This window comes from Pseudopipra pipra, chromosome 11, assembly GCF_036250125.1.
Source record: "Pseudopipra pipra isolate bDixPip1 chromosome 11, bDixPip1.hap1, whole genome shotgun sequence".
NCBI lineage: Eukaryota > Metazoa > Chordata > Aves > Passeriformes > Pipridae > Pseudopipra > Pseudopipra pipra.
In genome coordinates, this window is record NC_087559.1 from 1,741,494 (window position 1) to 1,764,387 (window position 22,894).

General features: G+C 45.7%; 1 protein-coding gene across 12 annotated transcripts in view; it reads right to left on the reverse strand.

Annotated features, from left to right (window-relative positions):
- Positions 1 to 22,894, reverse strand: part of ITPR1 (inositol 1,4,5-trisphosphate receptor type 1) — a 163,472-nt gene that overhangs the window by 128,966 nt on the left and 11,612 nt on the right. For all 12 annotated transcript variants that reach the window (XM_064667121.1, XM_064667124.1, XM_064667116.1 and 9 more), the window contains exons 2-3: positions 19,988 to 20,095; positions 16,238 to 16,308 (exon numbers count right to left, since the gene is read on the reverse strand). In XM_064667121.1, coding sequence (XP_064523191.1) covers positions 16,238 to 16,308; positions 19,988 to 20,079 — 163 coding nt within the window. In that variant the 5' untranslated portion in view covers positions 20,080 to 20,095. The remainder of the gene's footprint in view (positions 1 to 16,237; positions 16,309 to 19,987; positions 20,096 to 22,894) is intronic.

The following is a 22,894-nucleotide window of genomic DNA, read 5'->3' on the forward strand; positions in this document are numbered from 1 at the left end:
GCCTTCACTCAACTGACTGACTTCAAAAACTCCAACCTCGCTCCAGAGAACAAGTTTGCCTTGTCAAACACGCCCATGTGGTACTCTTAGTAATAAATACACCCAAACAGCTGCTGAGTAAAAGCCTTAAGCCATATGCCTCTCATGTGTACAAATCAACTCTTGTTTTTTACTAAAAATGTTTAAACTGAGACTGCTGATATACCCACTGTGATGTAGCAGATGGATCCTTCAGTTCAGCAACAGAACACCCTTTGCTCTACTCTAATGGAATCTCATGAAGGAACTATCCCTGCAGTCTCCATTTTTAAGGTCTAGTAGATTAATGAGGAAAGTTTTCAGAAATAATTAGAAAAGGGTGACAAAAATGGGTCAAAATTATTGCAAAAAGAGATGCCAGAAAGAATATCATGGAATCACAGAATGGCTTGGGCTGGAATGAATGTTAAAGCCCATCCAGTGCCACCCCTGCCATGGGCAGGGACACCTTCCACTAGCCCAGGTTGCTCCAAGCCCTGTCCAACCTGGCCTTGGACACTTCCAGGGACATATCCTATATTACACTCATCCTTGATCTCTTGCTTCCCTGGTTTTCCATTTCCTAATGCATGGGAGTGGTTGAGGAGCACTTCTTTCATCAAGCCTTCAGTCACCCCCATGACTGACCACTATGATACATTTACAACAAGAAGCAAGAAAAGGGGTGTCCAATTGCCCACTGGTGTCTCGTGTAATTCCACCCCTGCATCCAGCCCTGCACTGTCAATTTGTTGCTCTGTGGGGATAAGACCAACAGGAAAAAGCCTCCCAATCCATGGTAAATGAGTCTCAGTCAGCACACAGTCACCCAACATGAACTGCAGGAACACTGACCTCACCAGGAGGGACAACACACACACATCCACACACACCCAGCTGGCCAGGCCATCCCTGTATTCCAGGTAAAGCAGTGTTGCTTAATTATCAACAAATCTGTCATGAAAGCTAGACTAAAAATCTGCAGATAACTTTTAAAGAAGTCACAGAGCTCTGCACATCCTTGAAGGCCACACCATCCAGGAGCAGCCCTGGTCTGAACGGTGCAGAAATGCACACAGGATGGACAAGGCACTCAGCTAAAACCACAGGCCCGTGAGGGCCACTGTGCCCAGCAGCTCTGTAACTTCTTCCCAAACCATGGGGAGAAAGCAAATTCCCTCACTTCAAAGCTCCACCCTTCCCTATGTGCCACCAGAGCTCTTCCCCAAGGAACGCACACGATGCCTGACAGCAAGAAATTCCTTGGATTGCTTGCAGGAGCAGCCTTCATGTGCTATCCTCCCCCATCCCTCCCAGAGTGGCCCTAAAGCAGCTGGTTCCTGCCCACTCCCACCCCACGCTCTCCTCCATGGCAACACTTCCCTGCACCACCAGGGAACACAGAGAGAAAGGAGGACGGGATTGTTCCCGTGTCCTCGGCTCGAGCAGCAGCACCACAGTCCCCAGGAATGGCTGCAGAGCAGGATGGCCACTCCAGCAATTCCCTTCCAGGTAGCATTTCCAGCTGGGAGGTTGCTCTGGCTCCATGGGAGTCTCCAAAGCTCAGCCTGGCAGCTGGCACAGAAAACCCACACCGGGCTCAGCCCCACAAAGCTCAGTCCTGGACTGTTAAAAGTCCTGCAGATCCCTGTGTCTTATGGAAAGGTCATTCCACGGAGCACCTTCCTTTCCTAATCACCACAAACACCCAGTCCTCAGCATCTATTCCTACCACCCTCAGGCTTCTGCCTACTAAATAGGGATAAAAAGATTATTGCAGCCCAACCACACTGAGGAGCAGCCCAAGTTCCTCCCTGTGCAACCTGCTAGCTCTAGTTTAGGTGTATTTACTAGTTTAGGTGTATTTACTAGTTTAGGTGTATTTACTAGTTTAGGTGTATTTACTAGTTTAGGTGTATTTACACAGGTTTGGCTCAAAATTTCCCCCTGATATATTGAAAATCAGCTCTCACCAGGTCACCTCACGGAAGCTCTGTCCAGAACCAGCTCTTTCCATGCCATCCACACCATTCCCAAGCCAGGAGCCTGAGGCCATAAAACCCAGGCCAAGGCAGGCCCTGCCCTCCAGAACATGCAGTGTTGTAGAGAGTAACACAGACTTCATCTGAAAACAAAAAATCTAGATAAACTCACCTTTGCACTTGCAAATTAATAAATATTTATATACAACTGTTCTCCTTTCTACTCACCAATATTAGGGCACTATGCCTTTACACTTGAAAAATCTAAATATTGAGAGTCTATTTAAAATTAGGACGGTGCAAAAGGTACTGCCAGTGAATTACCCACCAATGAAAACCGTCCTTGGAGGCGGGAGAAACTCTTGGAGCTTCCAACACAGACCACAGAGCAGATATTCAAAGGAGCTGAGTCACTGTGGTTTTCTGAAATGAGCCTTTAACCACGACTTGAAGGATGGAACACTGACAGGCACTTCAAAATCTCTGAGAGATTAAAGTTTTTCTTTTAAAGTTACTGAGTTTTTAAGTCTGAGGCTGCAACTCATTTCCTGACACTTTTTTTCCCTCTTTTATTTTTGGGTTTTGAATACTTTGATATCTAGCTCCCAACATGATGTTTAACTTCACTCCTGCCTCAGACATCAGAGCAAGGACCAGGCTCACCAGACTTCTAAAAACCCAGAGCAGACAAGCAAATCCAGTCGTTTCTGCATAGAAAAGGTATAAGAAAGAAAACAGAAAATGTAAATATTGGGAATAGCTGAAGGGAACACAAGGTACAGTAAGATGGAATTAACTCAGTGTGGGATGCAGAGAGCTCTGCCCAATCCCTTCCCAGGTTTAGGCAGGAATAAACCCCAGTGAAGCACCACAAAGGTCCTCACAAAGCTTTAGAGCCATCAGGTAGGAAACTTTAACACAAAAAGCTGAAAGGAAGAAATGTCTGTAAACATAAACCCCCTGTCCCTGGAAAGTGGTTGAAAACAAGAACCAATCTCTCTGACTTTTTTTTTCCTCAAGAACTTTTAGTTTTCTCCAAGGTCTTGGTTGGTGCCTCTTTTTTTTTTTTTTCTGTTGAATCTCAGAAAATGAAAAACTTGAATATATTCACATTCTTTCTCAGTAAGGGATTCTTGGAGAAGTTACAAGAATAAAATATCTTCTGTTTAATTCTGAACATTCAGTTTTACTCATCAGTGTGAAGAAGAAGAGTCCCACATGGACTCCCCAGCTCCTCCAAACCCTGCTGAGGGCTTCCCTCTCTTCCTTATTCCACTTTCTCTCCCCCCAGTCCTTCTCCTTCCCTATTTAATGGGTGCTGCCTTGGGGTGCCGAGGGAATTGTGACACTCCTCTGGAAGCACATCCTGAAATGAGCTCAGCCTCAGCTCAGCTGCAGGGTTTCCTCTCAGTCAAACCCTTCATAGAGCAAAAATCTAATTGCATTTGTTCCCTTTATGGCTTTCTCTGCTGCTCATCTGCCTTCAAGGTCCTCACAGCTCAGCATGGGGGGTTGGGAAGGTTGAACAGCTACTGTGAAAAAAAAAAAAAGCTTCTGATCTTCCAAGGGAACTCCAGCTAAATACTAAAAAATAAATATGGAAACATCCTCTCAATTTTTTCCATCAGATACCAATTAGAAATTAAATGTCAGCCGTAATATTAAGATTGAAAGAAGCTGATGTGAAATATTAGTGGATATTCCTAACATAAGCTACTACAATTAACTATAAAATAACCTATATGTACATAGTGCACTCCTCCTGCAATATTTATTTGTACACATGTAAATATGAAACTGTGAGGAGAATGTAAGACAAATAAGCTGTTAAACTGCAAATTGTTCTCTGCGGGCAAATTCTGATCCCAACACAGAGTTATCATCTGTCAAGTTCCCCAAATCTTCACAAACCACAGAAACTTTCAGCACATGACTGACTGCATATGGAAGAAATTATATCTGGAATTAAACCCTGCAGATCAGACTTGAAGGATCTTCTGCTCATTGTCATCCTTCATGACCAAGGCCTGATGAGGAGTGGGAGGATAGAAATTCACCACTTATTTTAAAACTCGTCAATAATAACCCAGAACATTATCTGTAAAATCTATATTGCCTTCAGATTTCCCTTCCAATCCCCAAGCCATGAGCTCACAGGGCGCTGCCATTCGTGCTGGGAGAGGATGGATTTCCATTCTCCCAACCAAGCACACACAGTCCCATTTCCATTGTCACATTCTCCCACACCAGCCAGCAATGACACAACTTTGACTTCCCAGAAAAGCTTGGTAATTGAGTTACTCTTACAGGACCTCAAGTTCTGATCAGCTTTTGTGGCAATCACACGAGACAAATTATCTGCTTTTTAATCAATAAGGAAAAGGCACTTTTGAAGGGCAGAACTGAATAAGTCACCACAACCCCCAGCAAAGTCGCACGTACGTGTCTGCTCCAAAAAGCAACTTTCAGTACCAATGTTAACACACAAGTGGGAAGTCAAAGTCTTGCTTTTGCCAAGAACATCCAGCTAAAATGCCATAAAAATGCTGTGGCTGAGAGAGGCTCTGCCTGTGCTGAAGTTTTGGGACCAAGAAACATCACAGATCCACCTCCTGGTCCTTCAGCCTTTGTCTGAGGCCTGTGGTGCTGGTAAGTCAAAGCTCTGAGCCTGGACTGGTGGAGCATTTGCCAGATCAGCACTGCAATTCCTGCTTTTGGGAGGAGTTTGGGAACACGCTGACGTCAAAGCCAGCTCAGCCCTCCCTGGTCCCTTCATCCTGAGCTCCAACAACTTCCCCTCACATTTGCAGAGAGGGGACTAAACTCCTCCTCTTCCCAGAGGTACCAGTTACATTCCAGTAATACTGAGATTTATCCCTGTTTCTTTGACAGTAGAACGCAGCTCTATGGCAGCAGGAGCAGCTGTGGAACTGGAATCCTTAACCCAAACCAACCCAGAGAGCTCTGGGCCACCACCAGCCCAAACTCTGCCTCCTGGGGCTGCTTAAAGCCAAGTGGTGCTGGGTGGACATCACGTGCTGCTCCAAAGGGGAGGGAAGGGATTTTTGTAGCTCTAGCTCAGATTTTTTCCTTTTCAGGATGGCTGCTCCCTCATCCAGCTCCCTCACTTCCTCATGCCTGCGAGTTCTGTGTTTATTTTTTTCCTTGGATAATTTTTAACCTCGACAAATAGAAGGGTTGACATTCACCGAACACAAGGTCTAAGTGCCACCAGATTGCTTTTGCACAGCACAGCTCTCCAGAGCCTTAATAAAACCCAGCTCAGGGAGAATTTGTTCTATCAAAGCAGGGAGGATCCTGCAGCAGCATTTTCAGCAGTGTCACTGTTTCTCTGCTGTCAGCAGAGCTCGGGGTGATTTCTGACTCTGAAAATCTGACTGAGAGCTCCAGAAAGGCTCTGCAACCACCACACGAGGAGTTATGTTTTCACTGAACTCCTGTACATGATGTAATCAGAACAGATGATAATTGCCAACACCCAGAGCTCGGGGCTGACTGTTTTCACAAATTAGGAACGAAGGAAGTGTTGCCCCTCACACATAAGTCCCTCTCTGACTGAATAGCTGCTCATTAGAATACAATTTTTAAGGCACACTGTGCTCAGAGTCAATCTGTAATGTCTCACTCATGTGAGACATAAGGCTTCTTTTACACATTTCTTAGGGGCCACTCAATGCTAATCCAGGATTTTTGCAACTCCCTCCCCCCCAGCCAGCCAGTTGCCAAGCAAGGGAACAAACAGACATTTCCCAGTTTATTCCTAAAGAACCAGTAAGGTGCTTTCCAAGGCAGACCTCAAAGCAGCAAAAAAAAAAAAAAAAAATGCAAAGCAGTTTTTCAGAGACAAGAACCTTCACCAACAGCTCACTTGTCTCCTGGCATTTGGATAAGAAACTTCAAAGTTCTGCAGGAAAGATGAGGTTTTTCTACAGACAAGTCCCAAATCACAGGGAGTTTGAGGGATCAGCTGGGGGTGCTCTGAAGGCAGCACTTACTGAAGCAGAGAGCTCACACTCAGGTGTTGACACACTAAGCACTACATCTTGAAAGAGGAATCCAAATCCTGCAAGGGGAAGGACAGGATACTCCATCTCCAGCAGCAGTGTGGGAGGGGAGGAGGATGTGAGTGTCACAGCCTGTTTGCTGAAGACACCTGGCAAGGTCTGGCTCTCCCAACAGCACAGTTTTAAGGCTGGCTGTGCTGGCAGCCTCATTATTTTCCTTCTGACTGCTCTCAAACACAAGTACTTACAGCTTTACTTCCCTGAGACACCACTGCTGCAGTCAGGGCTCTTGCTCAGTGAAGAACAGGCTGCCCAAAAAATGAGAAGTGAAATTATTTAACTTGGGTTCCTCTTTGACTAATGACTTCCATGTGGCACTTGGACACAGTGCCTGGAAGGCCTCCTTTGGTGTGGGTACTTAGCCCTAAATTGAAAGTATTTTTGAAATGGAACTGCATTCAAAATATAAAGCCTCATTTTTTAAATAAAATAAATCGAAGGGTTTAGTGTAACTTACTGCTACTGCAAACAGCACAGAACTGCACTCTGCCCTAAAAGCAAGAGATGTGAGATGATACAGAACAGACTGTCTGGGGAGTCTGACACAGATTAGCTCCTCAGGGGTGTCACAGTGCATTCACCTGCTCCCTCTGAAAAATGAAACACCTCCTGAGCACAGCAAGCCAAGGGGTGAGAGGAGATCAAACCTGGACACACAAAAATGCAAAGGGGAAGAAAGAACCTGAGGAGCCTGGTATGATTCCCTAATGCTCACTGGGGAAGGCAGAAAAACAAACCCTGAACATCAGTGCTGATCTGAGTGTGCAGTGGAAGATCCAAGACTATGGATCACACCTCCCTGTGACTGAGCTGTACCAGGAATCATCAAAGCAGGGAGAGCCAGGAGGATGTGCCTGAGACAGCTCAGCTATGGAAGCATCAGCACCTTCCAGGGGAGAAGTGTTTCTGTGAATCAAACTCAGTTGTTTGTCACCCCACACACCCAGGACAGGCCAGAGCTCAGTCCTGGGGAAGGTATTAAGTGAATTACGGTTGATTTTGACTAATTACAGGCACTTTTCACCTTAACTGCAAAGCCCTGCCAGGAGAAGTGATGATTCCTTGGTAACCTGCTCTGGCTCACAGGAACACCGAGAGCCACCACCAAACTGGGGAGCATCACTGAGATGCCCCTTGTCTAAATCTTCCTCCCATGTATTTGGGCCTCTCAAGCACCAGGTGGTAATGGAACACAGCTCCACAGAACCTCAGTTCAAAGAAAAGTGAAGAAGAGACAGCTCACTCAGCATATCACATATTTTTTTATATTAATACCCAAATAACCAACTTGCACATAAGAAAACAATAACTCATCAGAGCTCCCATATTGCCAATTATCAGTCTTTAACTCAAACCACAGTTTGATACAACCTCACTCAAGGCCAGGTCAGTGAGCCTTGGGCACAATAAATAACCCTCTCATTCAGGTGTTCTGGACTGGCAGCAGTATTTTACACACCAGACTTTACCAACCAGTGTCTGATTCTCTCCCTTTGATTGATCAGCACTTCTGATAACCAGTGAACAGCTAAAGATGTTCCCAATACCTGGAAGATTGCTGCCCTCACAAACAGCTTTTTTTTTTTTTCCCCATGAACTTCATGACTTTCTCCATCTGTTTGCATCCTTCTGTATGAGCAAGACTCATTCCCCTGCAGAGCCCTCAGGCTGTGCCAGCAGAAAGCACAGCACCAGCTCTGGAGTTGAGCTGAAGTCCCTCTGGAAGCACCTGGGATTGATGAGACTCACCAACACTTGGATCTTCCCAGCTCACAGAACACACTCAGAGAGCCTTCAAAAGCAACACAGCAAAAGAGATGGAGAAGAACCCAACAGCTGAGCCACCCTAAATATTAAGCAAGGCACAAATTTTAATAACTTTGCTGTATTAAAAAATATGCACCAATGTCACCCCACCCCCACAATTCATCAAGGCATTTCACTCCCTTGGGCTCTTGTGACTAAGTATAATATTTCATTAAATATCCTGTTCATACTGGCTTATGTACTAGGGAACACACTAATTTTAGAAAACTGATTAGCTAGTTCTTTCTAACCGAATGTTATTGTAGCTAAGGTCAGATTTTGCTCTGAAACTATGGCAACAAAGCCACAGTACTCCTTTGTCTACAAGGTTGGGGTAGGTTTATTAACAGAACTGCTCTACTTAATAGCTCAGCACTGCTTTTTGGCAATCCCTGCCTTGATCCTACCTGAAATACCCTCAACTTTCCACAGGGGAAAAGCCTCAGAGCTGCAAGAGTTGAGAAGGGATGAAATGTTCTAACCAGCATTTTGCTTATTTCTTCATTTTTGGGACTCGGTCACCACAGCAGCACCTTCCCCCCTTGCCCTGCACGGAACTACAACCCACATTTTCAATGGGCAAACAAAGTTTAAGCTTCTCACAGATCAAACTTCTCACTGGAGTCCAAATAAATCCCCCTCCTCCTGCAGTGCCTGAACCAGCAGATTGGTTTTCACGCCACGTTCCCAGTCTATGTATTAATGGCACCTCTGTCTCAAAGGGGCTCTGCTCTGCCTCCATCTCCAGGCAAAACATCCAAGATGAAAGCACCTGAAAACCAGAAGTTGGCAGCAGCTGTTTGCCCACAGGACTCTGGGCACAGAGCAGCATGAAAACATGACCCAGAATGTCTCTACAGCCTGTGCCTTGTGCTCCAACAGACCCAGCTCCTCCTCCTCCTCACTGCCCACAGCTTGGTATGACAGAGCTGAACAGACCCTCCTGATCTGTGCCATCAGACCCTTCCCATTGGCCCTGGAACCTCATCACCAGGACACAGAAAAAAAACATGGTAAAACACCTCAATTAAACCACTATTTAGCCAGTCATGTTTCCACTATTCCAGCTCAGCACATCAGCCCAGAATCCCAGACTGGTTTGGCTTGGAAAAGATCCTTTCCAACCTTTTAAGATCCCAAAGCCCATCCAGTGCCACCTCCTGCCATGGTCAGGGACACCTTCCACCAGCCCAGGTTGCCCCAAGCCCCGTCCAACCCGGCCTTGGACACTTCCAGGGTGGGGAATCCACAAGCTCTCTGGGCAACAAAGGATCACTGAGTCAGGATGTCTTTGGGATGTCCTGGTGCTTCATGACAAATATCCACTAACTGCACTAAAACTTGTGTGGCTTCACAGTAAGGAACCACAGTGCAATAAATGTGGGAAATTAAATACAAGCAACTTCCCAATTCATTCTCCATGATAAAAAAAACCATCCTTCCCTTTGATTCCTGCATCCCTCCTGACCAGGACTCCTCTCACAGGGTGCCCCGAGCCTTAGCAGGTACAAAGCACATTTGTCTGTAGGAAAATGCAACACTTTCAACTTCCCAGTCTTTTTTAAATACCTAAATGCCACAGTGACAATTGTCCCCAACATCTGCCCGTCCGTGGGCTGCAGTGGGCTCAGGATTCACAATTCACAGGAGTTCTCCATCATATAAAGGGCAGCACATTCAAATGTGTACGAGCAGTTGGCACTTTTCTAGTGCAGTTCTATAAATACTGGGGATGGTACTGAAAGACTCCTCGTCGAGGCAGCAAAATGTATTTTAGATTTTAACAACATCCTAATTCAGCAAGATTGAAGGATTTTTTTCTACTCAAAATGCCCAATGCTTCAATTTCCAATTAAAAAAAAAACTACTGGCATACATTAAACTGTATTTTCACCATTTTTCTCCTCCATCACAGAAACCTAAAAGTTTATTTTGAATTTACACTGAATCATCATATTAGTGCTCTTTTTGAAACAGGGAAAGGGACATAATTCTTTCTTTTTATAGTGATTGGCCATAAAAGAGAGAAGTTAGTTAAGAGGGTATTTACTGTTGTGACTTCATTTCCTACTTTTGGTATTCAGAGTGTGCCTTTTAATGTGTCTGAGATATCCCCAAAGCAAAAAGAAGTCACTTTTCCACTGCAAGTGATGGATTTGATGTATTTTTCTTTAAGATCCTTGTGCTAAGCTTTGGCCTCAGCACTCAAGCAGCCTCAAGTGTTCTGCCTCCTGCATGAAAAACGAATCCTGCTATTTGAGCTGCTAATATCTGGTTATCAGAGTGAAAAAAGGTCATATTTAGACATTACTTTAAATATTCCTTAAAGGAATCCAAGCACCTTAATAATTAATGTACCCAAACATTCCAGCAGCACTAGAAACTCCATGTTCAGGAAAGAAAAGGAGCCCAAAATTGGCTGTGAGCTCAGGTCTATCCCCGTGTTCTCCTCACCACCATCCCAGAACATGCCCTGAGCAAAACACCCACCCCAGCTCCTCTGAGACATGCAGAGAGTCCAGCAATTAGGATTATTTCACATCAAAGTTTAAACAGCTGATATAATCACTTTATCCAGAGTAGGTTTGGAAAAGTGTGCATGGAGAGCAACAGGACTCAAGGCCACGCTTTTCTGGAAGCTGAACACAGGATACCTGAAGGCTGACACCACAGAAGACCCTTGAGGAACAGGGGATGGCACTGAACCACCTCAGTGCCTACAAAGTGCTCTCTATATGCTGATCATATTTTTCCAAAACTATCAGGCAGCAGAATCTGGTTATTTGTTTTAGTTTGCTTTTCAATTTTCTGAAGTGTTCAGGAAAACTACATCTGTGACCCTTCAACTGAAAAAATCCCTTAATCTCAGCCCTAATGCCAAAGCACAAACAAGGCTGCATTGACTAAATAAGGGTAAATAATGCATGTATAAGCAACAGAGCTCCAGAGCCCCTATCAGACCTGCATAAATCACATTTCCTTCATATTTTTCCTTCACATGGAGTTCCCTTCATGTAACACAGAGCAGGAGTGCAGGGGCTTCAGACCATCGATGGCCAAGCCAGGAAGGACAAAACATAAACCATTCCTGCTGTGGAGAAGCACTTTGACTTCCATCAACAACGAGCACAGGGATAATTTAAGACTTACCCATCAAAACTATGAGGGTGGGAAGGCCCTGGAACAGATTTGTGGCTGCCCCATCCCTGGAAGTGTCCAAGACCAGGTTGGACGGGGCTTGGAGCAACCTGGGCTGGTGGAAGGTGTCCCTGCCCATGGCAGGGGTGGCACTGGGTGGGCTTTGAGGTCCCTTCCAACCCAAACCATTCTATGATTCATACTAAATGTATTTTTATGCATATATATTTCTGCATTAAAGCTCTGTAGTGCCCAAGTGATTTCTGCTGCTGAGGATGAACCTGCAGCCCAAGGCTGAGCCCCTCAGTGCTGGCCCCCAACCCCTCCAGGCAGCAGGAGCACAGGGAATGGATTGGGATCAAAAGAACAAACAGAATTTGAACTACTCATCTTCTGCTTCGCCATGAGGGTATTTTAAGTCTAAGATATGGGTTCATTCCTTGAACATCTTGCCAAAAAAAGAGTGTTGCCCAGCAACTACTAAAACAATGTTCTGGAAGGAGGGAGCTGCTGGACAAATTAACCCAGTACATGCCCTTTTCCCTGGAGTTTCGTGCAGCTCTTGCAGAGCTGCTGGATGGTTGGCAGGCAGTTCTGCATCCCAAATCCCAGCCATAAGGAATTTCCTGAGCAGGCTGTCAGACAGCTTGTTTTGTTGTTTTGCTGTAGTAGCAGCGTCTTGCATTAAACAAACACGTTGGGCTGAGCTCCAGCACAAAGGAACACAGAGCAACCCTGCAAACACACCCAGGCCAACTGCTGGAGCCCAGGACAGCAGCTGGGGCACAAACCAAACCAACTGCTGGAGCCCAGGACAGCAGCTGGGGCACAAACCAAACCAACTGCTGGAGCCCAGCAAGAGCAGCTGGAGCACAAACCCACCCACCCCGGGCCCTGCTGCACTTTCCCCAGGTCACAATTTGATTCTGGAACACGGATCTGTCTCCGTGCATTTAGGCAGGAATGATTCCTAGTGAGAAGTGGGGTTTTAGCCGAGCTGAGGGGCAGCTCCAGTTCACTCTTTCCACACCAATCCATTGCAGTTCAAAGGAAATTCATTTCTAGCCACTCTTCACACACAGTCACACTCCAAGGCAGCAATCAGAGCAGCGGTTCCAGCTTCATACAAAATATAAAAGGCCTTTTCTGTTCACAGAAGTGCAGATAACTAAGGAACTGTCACACTCTTTCTTTTTTTGGAGGCTTGTACAAGTGGGATTTCTTCCAGGAATCTCATCTGTACACATTTAGAACAGTTAAGGAAAAAAAAAAAAAAAAACCTCTTTCGCAAGAGTTTTCATATTAACATTTTTAAAAAGAAACACCCTAATAAAAGTAACTCTCCAGTCTTCACATTTTGCAAGGCAGTTTTAGAGGGCTTTTGAATCAGCTGGAGCTGAAAGCATGAAGGGCTGGAGAAACACTGCACTTGAAAAATACCAAACACCCCCAAAACACCGTTTTTAAAGTGGATTCGGAAAGCCAAAATAAAAACCACCATTGAAATCTCACAGACCATAATTCCCATCCAACCTCAGGTGCCCTGTAATCCTAACTGGGATGGGGTGAAGAAAGAAAAACTCAGCCTTCATACCTTCAAGTGGTCAAAGGAATATTTTAAGGACCAAGAGGCACCACAGCATTTAATATAAATGACTGCAGGTAAACACTCACAGGAACTTGAGGGTTCTGGACCAACACCTTCCTTTGGAGTTCTTTCATCTCCAGCACTCCACTTTTTTCCATCTAATACATTGAATTTTTATTTATTTTTTAACATCTCATCTACACTTTTACTCCAAACCTTACCCGACCATTTTCTCTCTTGCACTTCACTCCTTTCAGGGCTCCACCACCACCAGATCCCTCTGTCAGCCTCTTCTGTCAACAAAGCAGGCCCTGGTGTCCTCAGGACGCCTCTGCCTCCCCTCCCAGCAGCCTGGCTGTTTCCATCCCTCCCATCCCTGACTCTGTGCTGCTGCACATCAGCCTGTTCCACCCAGCACTCCCCTCGCTGCATTTTCCCCAGGACAACTCCAAGCCAACCTTTTTTTAAAGCAGGGACTTACTACAAAAAGCCCTCCTCCGTTTCAGCTGGGAAGTGGCTGCTTTTAGGAACACACTCCCCAGGCAGGGACTGTTTTCACACCCCGAGCAGGTTATCAGTGTTTGGTGACAGAATATACTCATATTTTAGCATTCCTGGCAAACCCTCCTCCCAGGAGAGGCTCTCTCCAGGCAGAGGGATGGTGCACACACCCCACCACTTCGTGCACAGCAGCTCTGCTCTCATTCAAGGGTCTCAAGTGGAAAGAAAAACCACCACCCTCTAGACCTGGGCCTTGCTACTGCCTCGAGATGCAGGTGATTAAGTGTAGCCTAGGCAACATCATTTTTTAAAACCTGAAACACCTATGGCTGAGAAAAAAAGCTGGATGGATTCCTCCTGCCACTGGATAGATAGGTTTGGTTTCACACTGAATTTTCTTGGAGTCATGTCTGCATATCTGAGCAGTCAATCTTCCTCCCAGAGATCTCTCATCGCTTCGATTAAGCATGAAATTTATATTTACAGCTCTTTTACATCTGCCCACAGAAGACAGATCTGCTCTGAGAAGCTCAGAATGACATTTCTTAAAATCACCACACAAGGGAAGATTCCCAAGCCTGGCCAGAGGTCAGATGGGACTGACCTGCACACCCAACAGCACAGCTGCTTTGAAAGGGGAGTCACACAGAGACATAAACCAGGTATAAATTCACAGCAGTGTTTTTCCAGTCCTCTGTGAAGGTATAATGCAGGTCACTCCCACTTGATTCTTTTTGGTTTTGCTCTAATGAGATTTTTAAACATTCCTTCCAGTTGCAGCAATGCATCAGCAGGGGGGACTTGTATGAGTCCCATGAAGGTTTGGGTTGGAAGGGACCTTAAAGCCCATCCAGAGCCACCCCCTGCCATGGGCAGGGACACCTTCCACCAGCCCAGGTTGCTCCAACCTGGCCTTGGACACTTCCAGGGATGGGGCAGCCACAGCTTCTCTGGGCAACCCGTGCCAGGGCCTCCCCACCCTCCCAGGGGAGGATTCCTTCCCAATATCCCACCTAAATCTACCCCTTCCAGACAATATATGAACACCCCTGGGCACCATGTTAAAGTTCACAGGACAGAACAACATTTGCCCAGCAGTTCCCAGCCCAGGCTGTCCCACAGGCACCTCATGCCACTGCTCTGCTGTTCCTGTCACAAAACTAAACACTGACACAACTGCATCCCATCTTCCCACTGCTGCTTTATATCCCAGATGTAAATGTTGCTGTTTGGATGAGTGTCCCTTCAGGGAGGCCTTGAGTTCCATGTGCAAGGGAGGGATTTTTGTGAGGGGCCATAAAAACCCTGACTGAGATTGCAGGGACACGGCTGTGGGTCCTCACCTTGCCAGGAACCCCCAGTGCAACCCCAGACCAGCCTTTGGGGGCCTTTGCTTCACCACAGAAAAGGGGTATTATCCATTTCTGGGGTGATAAACTTCATTATTACCTCTTCTGAACATACTTATCGTAGAAAGCATTTTATCTCAGACTACACTTGCAAAGTGTGTGTATAAATAACAGAAATGCCTCCTAAAATTTTATGACTTTTGTTGCCATTTACCATTAAGCATAAACTTCCCCATGAAAGCTTTACTGAAGTAACTACAAAGGTTGGAAAAGGTTCACACCATTCTTCCTCCCTGTATAAATTATAAGTAATATGAGAACATTTACAATGTCTAACCACAATGTTTTATGTCAGACAAACGTCTCTCTGTACTTGCAGTTCCTAAACTGTGCCTTTTTTCATTCTTTTCTCTCTCCCTCCACCTCCATCTACACTCAGCAGTCTCAGTCAAACCTGGTTTTATTCTTTCCTGTGATTTTAACATCAAGAAATGGCTCGAGTCAAGGCTCTGGTTCACATAACAACATTGTTCTCTTTTCTAGAGAGCTTAACACTGAATACTGAAACTTCCCCAGGTTGCCTCTTTAGCATTTGAATTATCAGCTCTTTAGTTTTCCAGGAAAAAGGGAGAAAAAAAACCCAACAAGAACTCACAGACTGCAGCAATATTTTAAAAGAGTTTCATTATATGAGACATCTTCATGTCATGGCAAAAAAACCAAACAAACCAAAAGCACTTAAAGAACAGCAAGCAAAACAAGCAGCACAGAAGGTACATGATTTTCAAGGGCAATCACCTGCAGTTCTGGCCACACCTGAACAGAATCCTGGTGATTCTGAGACCCTGGTAAAGGCAAAGCATAACCAAGGGAACAAGATTCATCCAAAGAAACGAGACACACAGTTGCTGCTACATCTGAAACAACAACAAAATCCAGCTCAACATTTCAAACTATTTGGCTGAGTTATCCTTTGGGTAAAAGATGCATCCAAGGGGTGAAAAAAAAAAAAAAGGAAAAAAGAATTCCAAGGTCTCTGCAAACAAAATCCCAGCTAGTGCTTCTCTTCCTGTCTGAGACTTTTCTTAAACAAGCCAGGCCTTGCCAAGCTGTGCAGAGCACCAGGCACTCATTTCTTATCACTGAGCAGAAGTTTCCTGGCAGAGTGAAAGCAAAGCCTAAGGTGGTTAATATCCAGTTAGGTCAGACAACAATAGTTGTTGCAAACATTTGCTCCTTCTTATTTTCCTCTTCTCTGAGACAGGTTTGGTTCTGGGTAACTGAAAAGCACGGGACAGAACAGAGAAAAAGAAAAGGAAATTTCCAGGGATCCTCCAAGTTTGGACAGATCTGAAAGGCAGCCTTAACTGGCAGCCCCATCTCCATCCCCTCACAAAGCCTTCTTTTCACTTCCTGGATATGGCCAGACACCTGCCTGCCCATGGGAAGTGAGGAAAGATTCCCTAGTCTGCTTTGCTTGTGTGTGCAGCTCTTGCTTTACCCATTAAACTGTCTGCACCTCAACCCACGAGTTTTTCACTTTTACTCTCCCATCCCACCGGGGTGGGGCTGAGTTGCCAACTCAGGTTAAACCACAACAGACATTCACACATAGGTATTTTTTTCTCCCCCCATGAGTTGTCCTTCATGGAAGGAGATGACACTAAAATATGCTCTAGAAAGCAGAGAGGTCAGGAATCGTTCCACGTGGCTGCACAAAGTGAAGAATCATTTCTAACCAGCAGGGTTAGAGCTGTCCAACCGACTTACCTCGGAATTTTTTGGGTGGGTTGTTAAGATCACCTGCCTCTGGCTGCACAACACACCGATCATCCACAAGGCTGCAAAGAAATGAGCAGCAAAGTGAGATTTTATCCCCCTGGCAGTTCCCCACGTCCTCGTTAGCAAAACCAAAGTGGTTCACTTGCAATATTTCATCCGAGTGGCCACTTGAGCAGAAGACATTCCCCAAATGCCATCTTATGCCAGATCTTGGTCAGAAGCATGCAGCTAATTTGTACTGTTGCCCAGAGCTATGCTCCTGGTAGGTGGGACAATAAATAAGTCATTGCTCCTGTGTTCTGCATCATCTTTATGTCCCCTCCTGGAGGTGCAGACAGAACAGCCCATATTCTAGGGAGGTGACAGACACCCTTAGAACAGCCACTGCCTCTTGGACAGATTTGAGTCACGCTCAAAATGTGTTTATATGGGCAGAGAACAGCAAAATATGACAACTATGCAAACTGGACACTGACCCTGTGGTCCCTCAAGTATTAAAAAATGGCAGGAACACTCACTGCCACGGTAAAAATTGACTCCTGAGAGAAAGGAAGGCACAGACAGACCCTCCTGCTCCCCAGGCAAACACAAGGTGAGCCAAGGGGTCGAGCCAACCTCCTCCTGTTCTACCAGGAAGGAGGGGAGCTGGACAAGTGAGGCCAAGAGATTCCAATAGGGAATGCCAGGACCAAGCTTTGTGTGAATACACACCTGCAAAAACCCCAGAGGGTCAATTAAACCCCACAGAATGAAGGGAATAGTTAAGAGGCACCTGTTCCCACTGCTCTGCCCCCAGCACACTTTGGATAGGGGTGGAATTGCACTTTTAGTGACACCACCTCCAAATTGTGAAATTGCAGCTGTAACCAAACATTTCGTGGTTTGATTTGATCCTCAGTGACTCAATTTGGCCCCGAAAAAACAATCTGTCAAAGAGGCTTCTACACAGAAGTAGAAAGTAAAACTCCAAGGTCAAAGGTTTGAGAGGTCCATTCCCATGCAGAATCAACTTGAGAGAGACTGAGACCTAGAATATGAGAGTTGTTCCTTGCAGGGGCTGGTCACATGCAGGGAGCATCTTGAGACAACAATTACAGAAAACAACCAAGTGCATGAAAATTCAGAGATCAGAGACACTAAGTGGACTCAACAGTTCTATGCATCTAAAATTCGCATATGCAAAACATTCAGAGTAAACTGCTTTTTCCCCATGGATTTTCTCCCTATTCAGGATTATATAGACACAGAGGTGCTCCTGCATGAATGGTATTAATATTTGAGCTGAAGCACCTGCTTCTAGTGAACTAAGGGCCAAAAAGCATCAAATGGGTTACTCTGATCATCCCACACAGAGATCATCTCAGTGCAATATATCCCTCTCATCTGAGATTTAACTGGAAGTGAAGAGGAACTTCCCAAACTACCGAGAGAAAAATTTTCCAGGGTGAGAAAGACAGAAGAAGATATTTCGTACCCCAGTAATCATCGTGATGGCAGCACTGAGTTTGGGAAACAGCAAGAGTAAAGTCCTGATTAAGCAACAGTCATGTCATAGGAATATTAATTAGGAACACTCTTCAGAGATTTAGGACAGCATTAGAATGTGTAGTGGTATCTGCTCCTCAACCTTCAGTAACCACATGAACAAGTCATTACCCATTGTTATGACATCAGACTGTCAAAACTCCACATGGGCTAAAGGACAATTACACCAAATCTTTCCTTTGCTGCTTTAATTTTCTCCAGGACAAAGACTAAATTAAATATGGGACAAAACTAATTAGATTATGAAGGCTTATTAAGATGATAATGCATTTCATGTTTCACATAGCAATTAGGATTTCTGGCTTAAATTAGGCTCAGAAGATATGTGGCCATTATATAATGCAGTTACCTTAAAACAGCACTAACCAAATCAGAGAGGAGGCTTGGGAACACTGGGGGGTCTTTGGGGCTGCCATGAGAACGCCTCATCAAGCCTAGAAAACACACGTGCTCGGGGCCTGTGATGTCCAAAAGGACCACCCATGGTGAAAAATCTCTGCTCAGCAATGCCATCAAAGCCACAGCCACTGCAAACTGGTCATCATGCACCGGGTGGGGTCCGACGCAACAGCGCGGCTTTCTACTCGCTCGGGGATTAGTTACTGCCAAACTTCAGGACTGGGGAGAAAGAAAAGAGCCAAATGTCCCACAGAGTTCATGTTGCCAGATAGTATTTGGCCAGTCACTGATCGAGTACTGCAGAGTGCACGTGGCATATTTGACCAGGGCCTGGGAAATCTGTCAAATACATTTTCGCCAAATACTATTCGACCGACCCTACTTACTACACCCCTTGCTTTTATCATACCTTCTCTCCTTTCTGGCAGCATCCCATATTTTCTTCTCTTTCCTATAATAGATCATGGTGCATCTTCAGTGTCTGCTTCCTTCTCTGCCCCCTTATTTTCCAGAATCCTAATGGCTAGAGGACTAAACCTACAAGTTAGTTGGGAGTCACTCAGGTGAGATTCCAGCCCGTGGTTTCCTGCCGAGACACTTACCAGGATGCTGTCTTTGTACCCTGCTTGGGAGCTCCATTTATCAGATGCATCTGGACAGTAGGCATCAAAAAATTTGCTGTCACTGTACCCACCCTGAGGCCCTTACACTACTGGAAATGAGAAAGAGCACGTTGTGTGTGTGCCCACTCCCCACAGCCACCTGCCTGGTGCCTCCTGGCTGCTCCTTCAGCACTGAGGTCCCACAGCCACGTGGCATGCACACTATTCCCTCCCTCTGATTGCTCCTGGCTTTGGGAGAAGGTGGCAGATGTGCTCCTGGAGCTCCTCACTCGACCCCCTGCAGGGTCTCTGCCTTTGGAGAGGTTTCTCCTCAGCAGGATAAAACAGCTCCTGTCCCTCCTCAGAGCCACCTTCCAGTTCCGTGGCTTTGCTCTGCCAACTCTTCCTTTTCCCACGTGAAAGGCTACTTTTCTGATCACTGGAGGAGCAGGCACTTCCCACTGCTCCAGAGGAACTCTCTCCAGAGCCCCTGCTCAGTGTCTTCAGGAAGGAAGGACGAAGGAGCTCTGTGGGAAGCAGGAGCTGGCACAGCACAGCTCCCACCACAGCTCCAGGGCTCTGCCACTGCCTTGGGCAAACACAAGGGTCAAAACATGTTCTCCTTTCACTGGAGAAGAACAACTTTATTTGTATGAGAAACCTCAAATTAAACCTCAATTTAAGACAAAACTAGTCATAGTGATGAGTTAGTGGTATATAAACTATTTGGCTTGGGGGTTCTTTTTTAATATATATATATATTTTTTTTAACTACTTACATGGCCTATGCTACAGCCTCTTTTCCAGTCAGCAGATTGCACTGGGGTCTATTCAGCCCTGACTGGGGCAAGGGGCAGGGAGGGACAGGACGGGACACACGGATGGACACGGGACAGACAACAACACGAAAGTCATTTCATTGCATCCACTCCCTCTACCCACACCTTCACTTGACAAGGTCCTTCCTCCCCACCAAGGACATCCAAACCACACCACAGCCATTGATACGCTCTCCAGCCTCCCATCTACCCTGCCACGGTAACTTCAGGCCATCTTTAAATGCAGGGCCAAATCCATACATAAAGCTACTTTGCTTTACCCAGTATTCCCTGGGATCAGGCTCAGGAGAGCTGGCTGAGCTCTGCTAGTCCTTCTTACGGTGCTTTTAGTACAAGAGAACAGCTGTTCTTACCCCAAAGTGCTAATAAATCCATTTGTTGAGCCCTCTGCATAGAGAGAACAAATATCTCCAATATGAAGGAAGCTCGACATCTTGTCAGTCATCTCTGGCTTACTGCCCCTGGAAGGGAGAAGAGAGGATAAAGCACAAGGTTAATGAGGCAGAATTTCTTGGTGGAACCAGAGCTTACAACAACAGGACCCTTCACTTCTGACTGTGCATTTGTTTGAAAAACTGAACAAGTTCTTGCACTGGAATTTCAGGTATCAAAGAAATCCCAGCACGGCACAGTGCCTGCTTGGAAAAACAAACAAGGGGAAAAAACCAAGCAGCTACTGGCATCCCACTCCATTTGGGAATGTTTTACAGGCAGCCATTTCCATCCCAAAGGATGCTCAGTGATTTCAGTCCAGGTGAATCAGTCCACTCCATGCCTCCAGTGGCAGCAAAGGGAGGGAAGAGTGGGATGCCTCTGTTTATTATTTGTATCCAAATCACAACACATTTCTCTGCCAGATCCTTTGTCAGAATCAAAGGCAGGTCCAAGCACATTTTAAAGGTTCTCCCATGCTGAAATGGTGCTCCTGGGAAAGGGGATGTAAAATATTGAGGTGATTCCTGTCGGTATTTTTTGGTCATGTCAATAATTTGTCACAACCAACACCAGCAGCCTCCTGCTCACACCTGCAGGCCCCAAGACAGAATTAGGTGAAGACCCACTGAATAAGCCTGACAACAGATTTTGCATGGAAAACCAGAAAGATTAAGATTTTTCTGAGTCAAATACTCTATTAGGCAGACAAATCCCCGTGAAATCAGCAATACTTCAATCCTGGGTTTAAAATAGCTGGCCTAAATGTAACACTGAGGAGACAGACACGGAGTGTTGTCAACTCCCACTGTATTAAGAAGTTCATTTTCTCTAAAACCCCAAATCCTGGCCAGAATGACACAGAACCCACCTGTCATTTCAATAAATATAGCAAAGTGAATTTGGCTCTGTCACAGCAGGAGAGAGACAAACAACATGAGCCCGGAGAAAAAACCCAACTGAAGAAACCTTCAAAGACGTCTCTTCCAAGCCCAATATTTCTGGTTTCCAGGAGATGCTCCCAAAGCTTTTTGATCACCCAGTTCAAAACACCGAAATATCCTGTGTTTGAGGCCTCGAACAGCAGGAGCAACGAGGCTCTTCCAAGCTGCTCCTCCTCGCAGGCTGTGACCTGTTCCACGGCCAACACTGCCAGATTTAGGGGAAAAATAACTGAAAGCACTTCCACCCTCTCAGACATCACACCTTTAAACGGTCTGTGACCAGGAGAACCGAGCAGCAGGAAGTTCTGCTGATTACAGAGCACAGCCCTGACTTTGTACCGGGAGAAATATTCCCTTTCACTGAGCATTATCTTGCTTACCCGAAGTGTAAGGATCAGTTTGCTAAGCAAGGCTGGAGCTCAGCAAGGACAGATTCAGGGAGATCTAAAAGGTGATGCTGATAATGCAGCTGGGAAAGTGCAACAAAAACCTGAAGTTGACAGTTTTTCTCTGAAAAGCTCCAACCAGCTCTCCCTCCTCACCCCTAGAGCGCTGGTGCTGGTGGGAGTAACAACCATTTCCATTATTATTAAGTCAAAGCACATTGTAGACATTCCCATGCCTGTAAATCTGTGTCATTTGTACAATTAAAAACAAATTGAGGAAAATCAGGAGATAACAGGCCAAGCTGATATGCAGGTAAAGGGGTCTCAGCCCCTCTGGAATCTGCACGCACAAGCAAACATTTGGCTCCAGGTTGCCTGTTTAATGCCAAGTCCTTCAGCCTCTGCATGTCACACAGTCTGTTCCCATTCTATCTTGATAAGTGGACAGAAAAACATCACTACCTATTTTAAGATGTATGCCACAAAACATACACAAATATGCAGAGGGACTGAATTAGCAGCACCAGAAATACAGCTCTGCATTTCCTGACTTGGATGGTAACTACCAACTTCAGACTAAAAAAACTTATTTTCCCTCAAAATTAAGCCCTGAATTAATACAGCCCAAAGCAAAAAGGTGTTAAAGTCAACAAGAAATGCAGATACTTCCAAATGACCCCTTCCTACAAGGGCATTAAGGTCTCCTCCTCAGGGTGTGAGGGGGACTACCCTTCCCTTTGCAAGAGGCAGATGTTCACCCCAGCTGTTCCCAAGGGAATGTGGAGGTCAAAATTATTGACTTCCATTTGAGATTTTTTTCTTGGCAAAAATAAATAATCTCAGCCCATTGACCAAACTCGGGCCCAGGGATGGACAAGCAAATTCCTGCATCACTTTCCAGGATACAGCCTCAATTTCCTTGTATTTTCTCCAGTGAGGAAGATCCCAACACACCACGATGCTGTACCCTGACAAACCACCACAGTGCAAACCCCTAAAATAAGCTCTTTTGCAATTCACTGACATTTCCACTAATAAAATCTTTAGCAGCTTCACCTCTAACCGTCATACAGTTCTGGAGAACAGAAAGGTCGTGTTAAGCCTGGCAGGAGCTCAGATATGACTGAATTTCATCGCTGGGCTCTTCACCAGATCCTTTTCAGAATTTTCTGGGCAAGCTTGCAAAGCCACCCCTCCAGAGCTGGATTCTGCTTCTGAGCACCTCAGGGTGCAAACTGGAAGGCCAGGCCCTCCTGCTCCCAAACAGGACCAGCTTCCTGCTGGTCAGCAGCCTGGCTGGAGTTAAGCCTTACAAAGGGTTGGGCTGGCGACAGTAACCTTATTTTTGAAGGCTTAAGCGTGGATTATTTACCACGTTAAGTCCTCACTCCCACTTTTCTTGTATTTTTGAATCCTGTTCTAACACCCATCAATGTGATGTCATCTCCAGCACACCAGGAGCTGCTCGGATGGAGCTCCACCGCCTCGGGAAGCACGA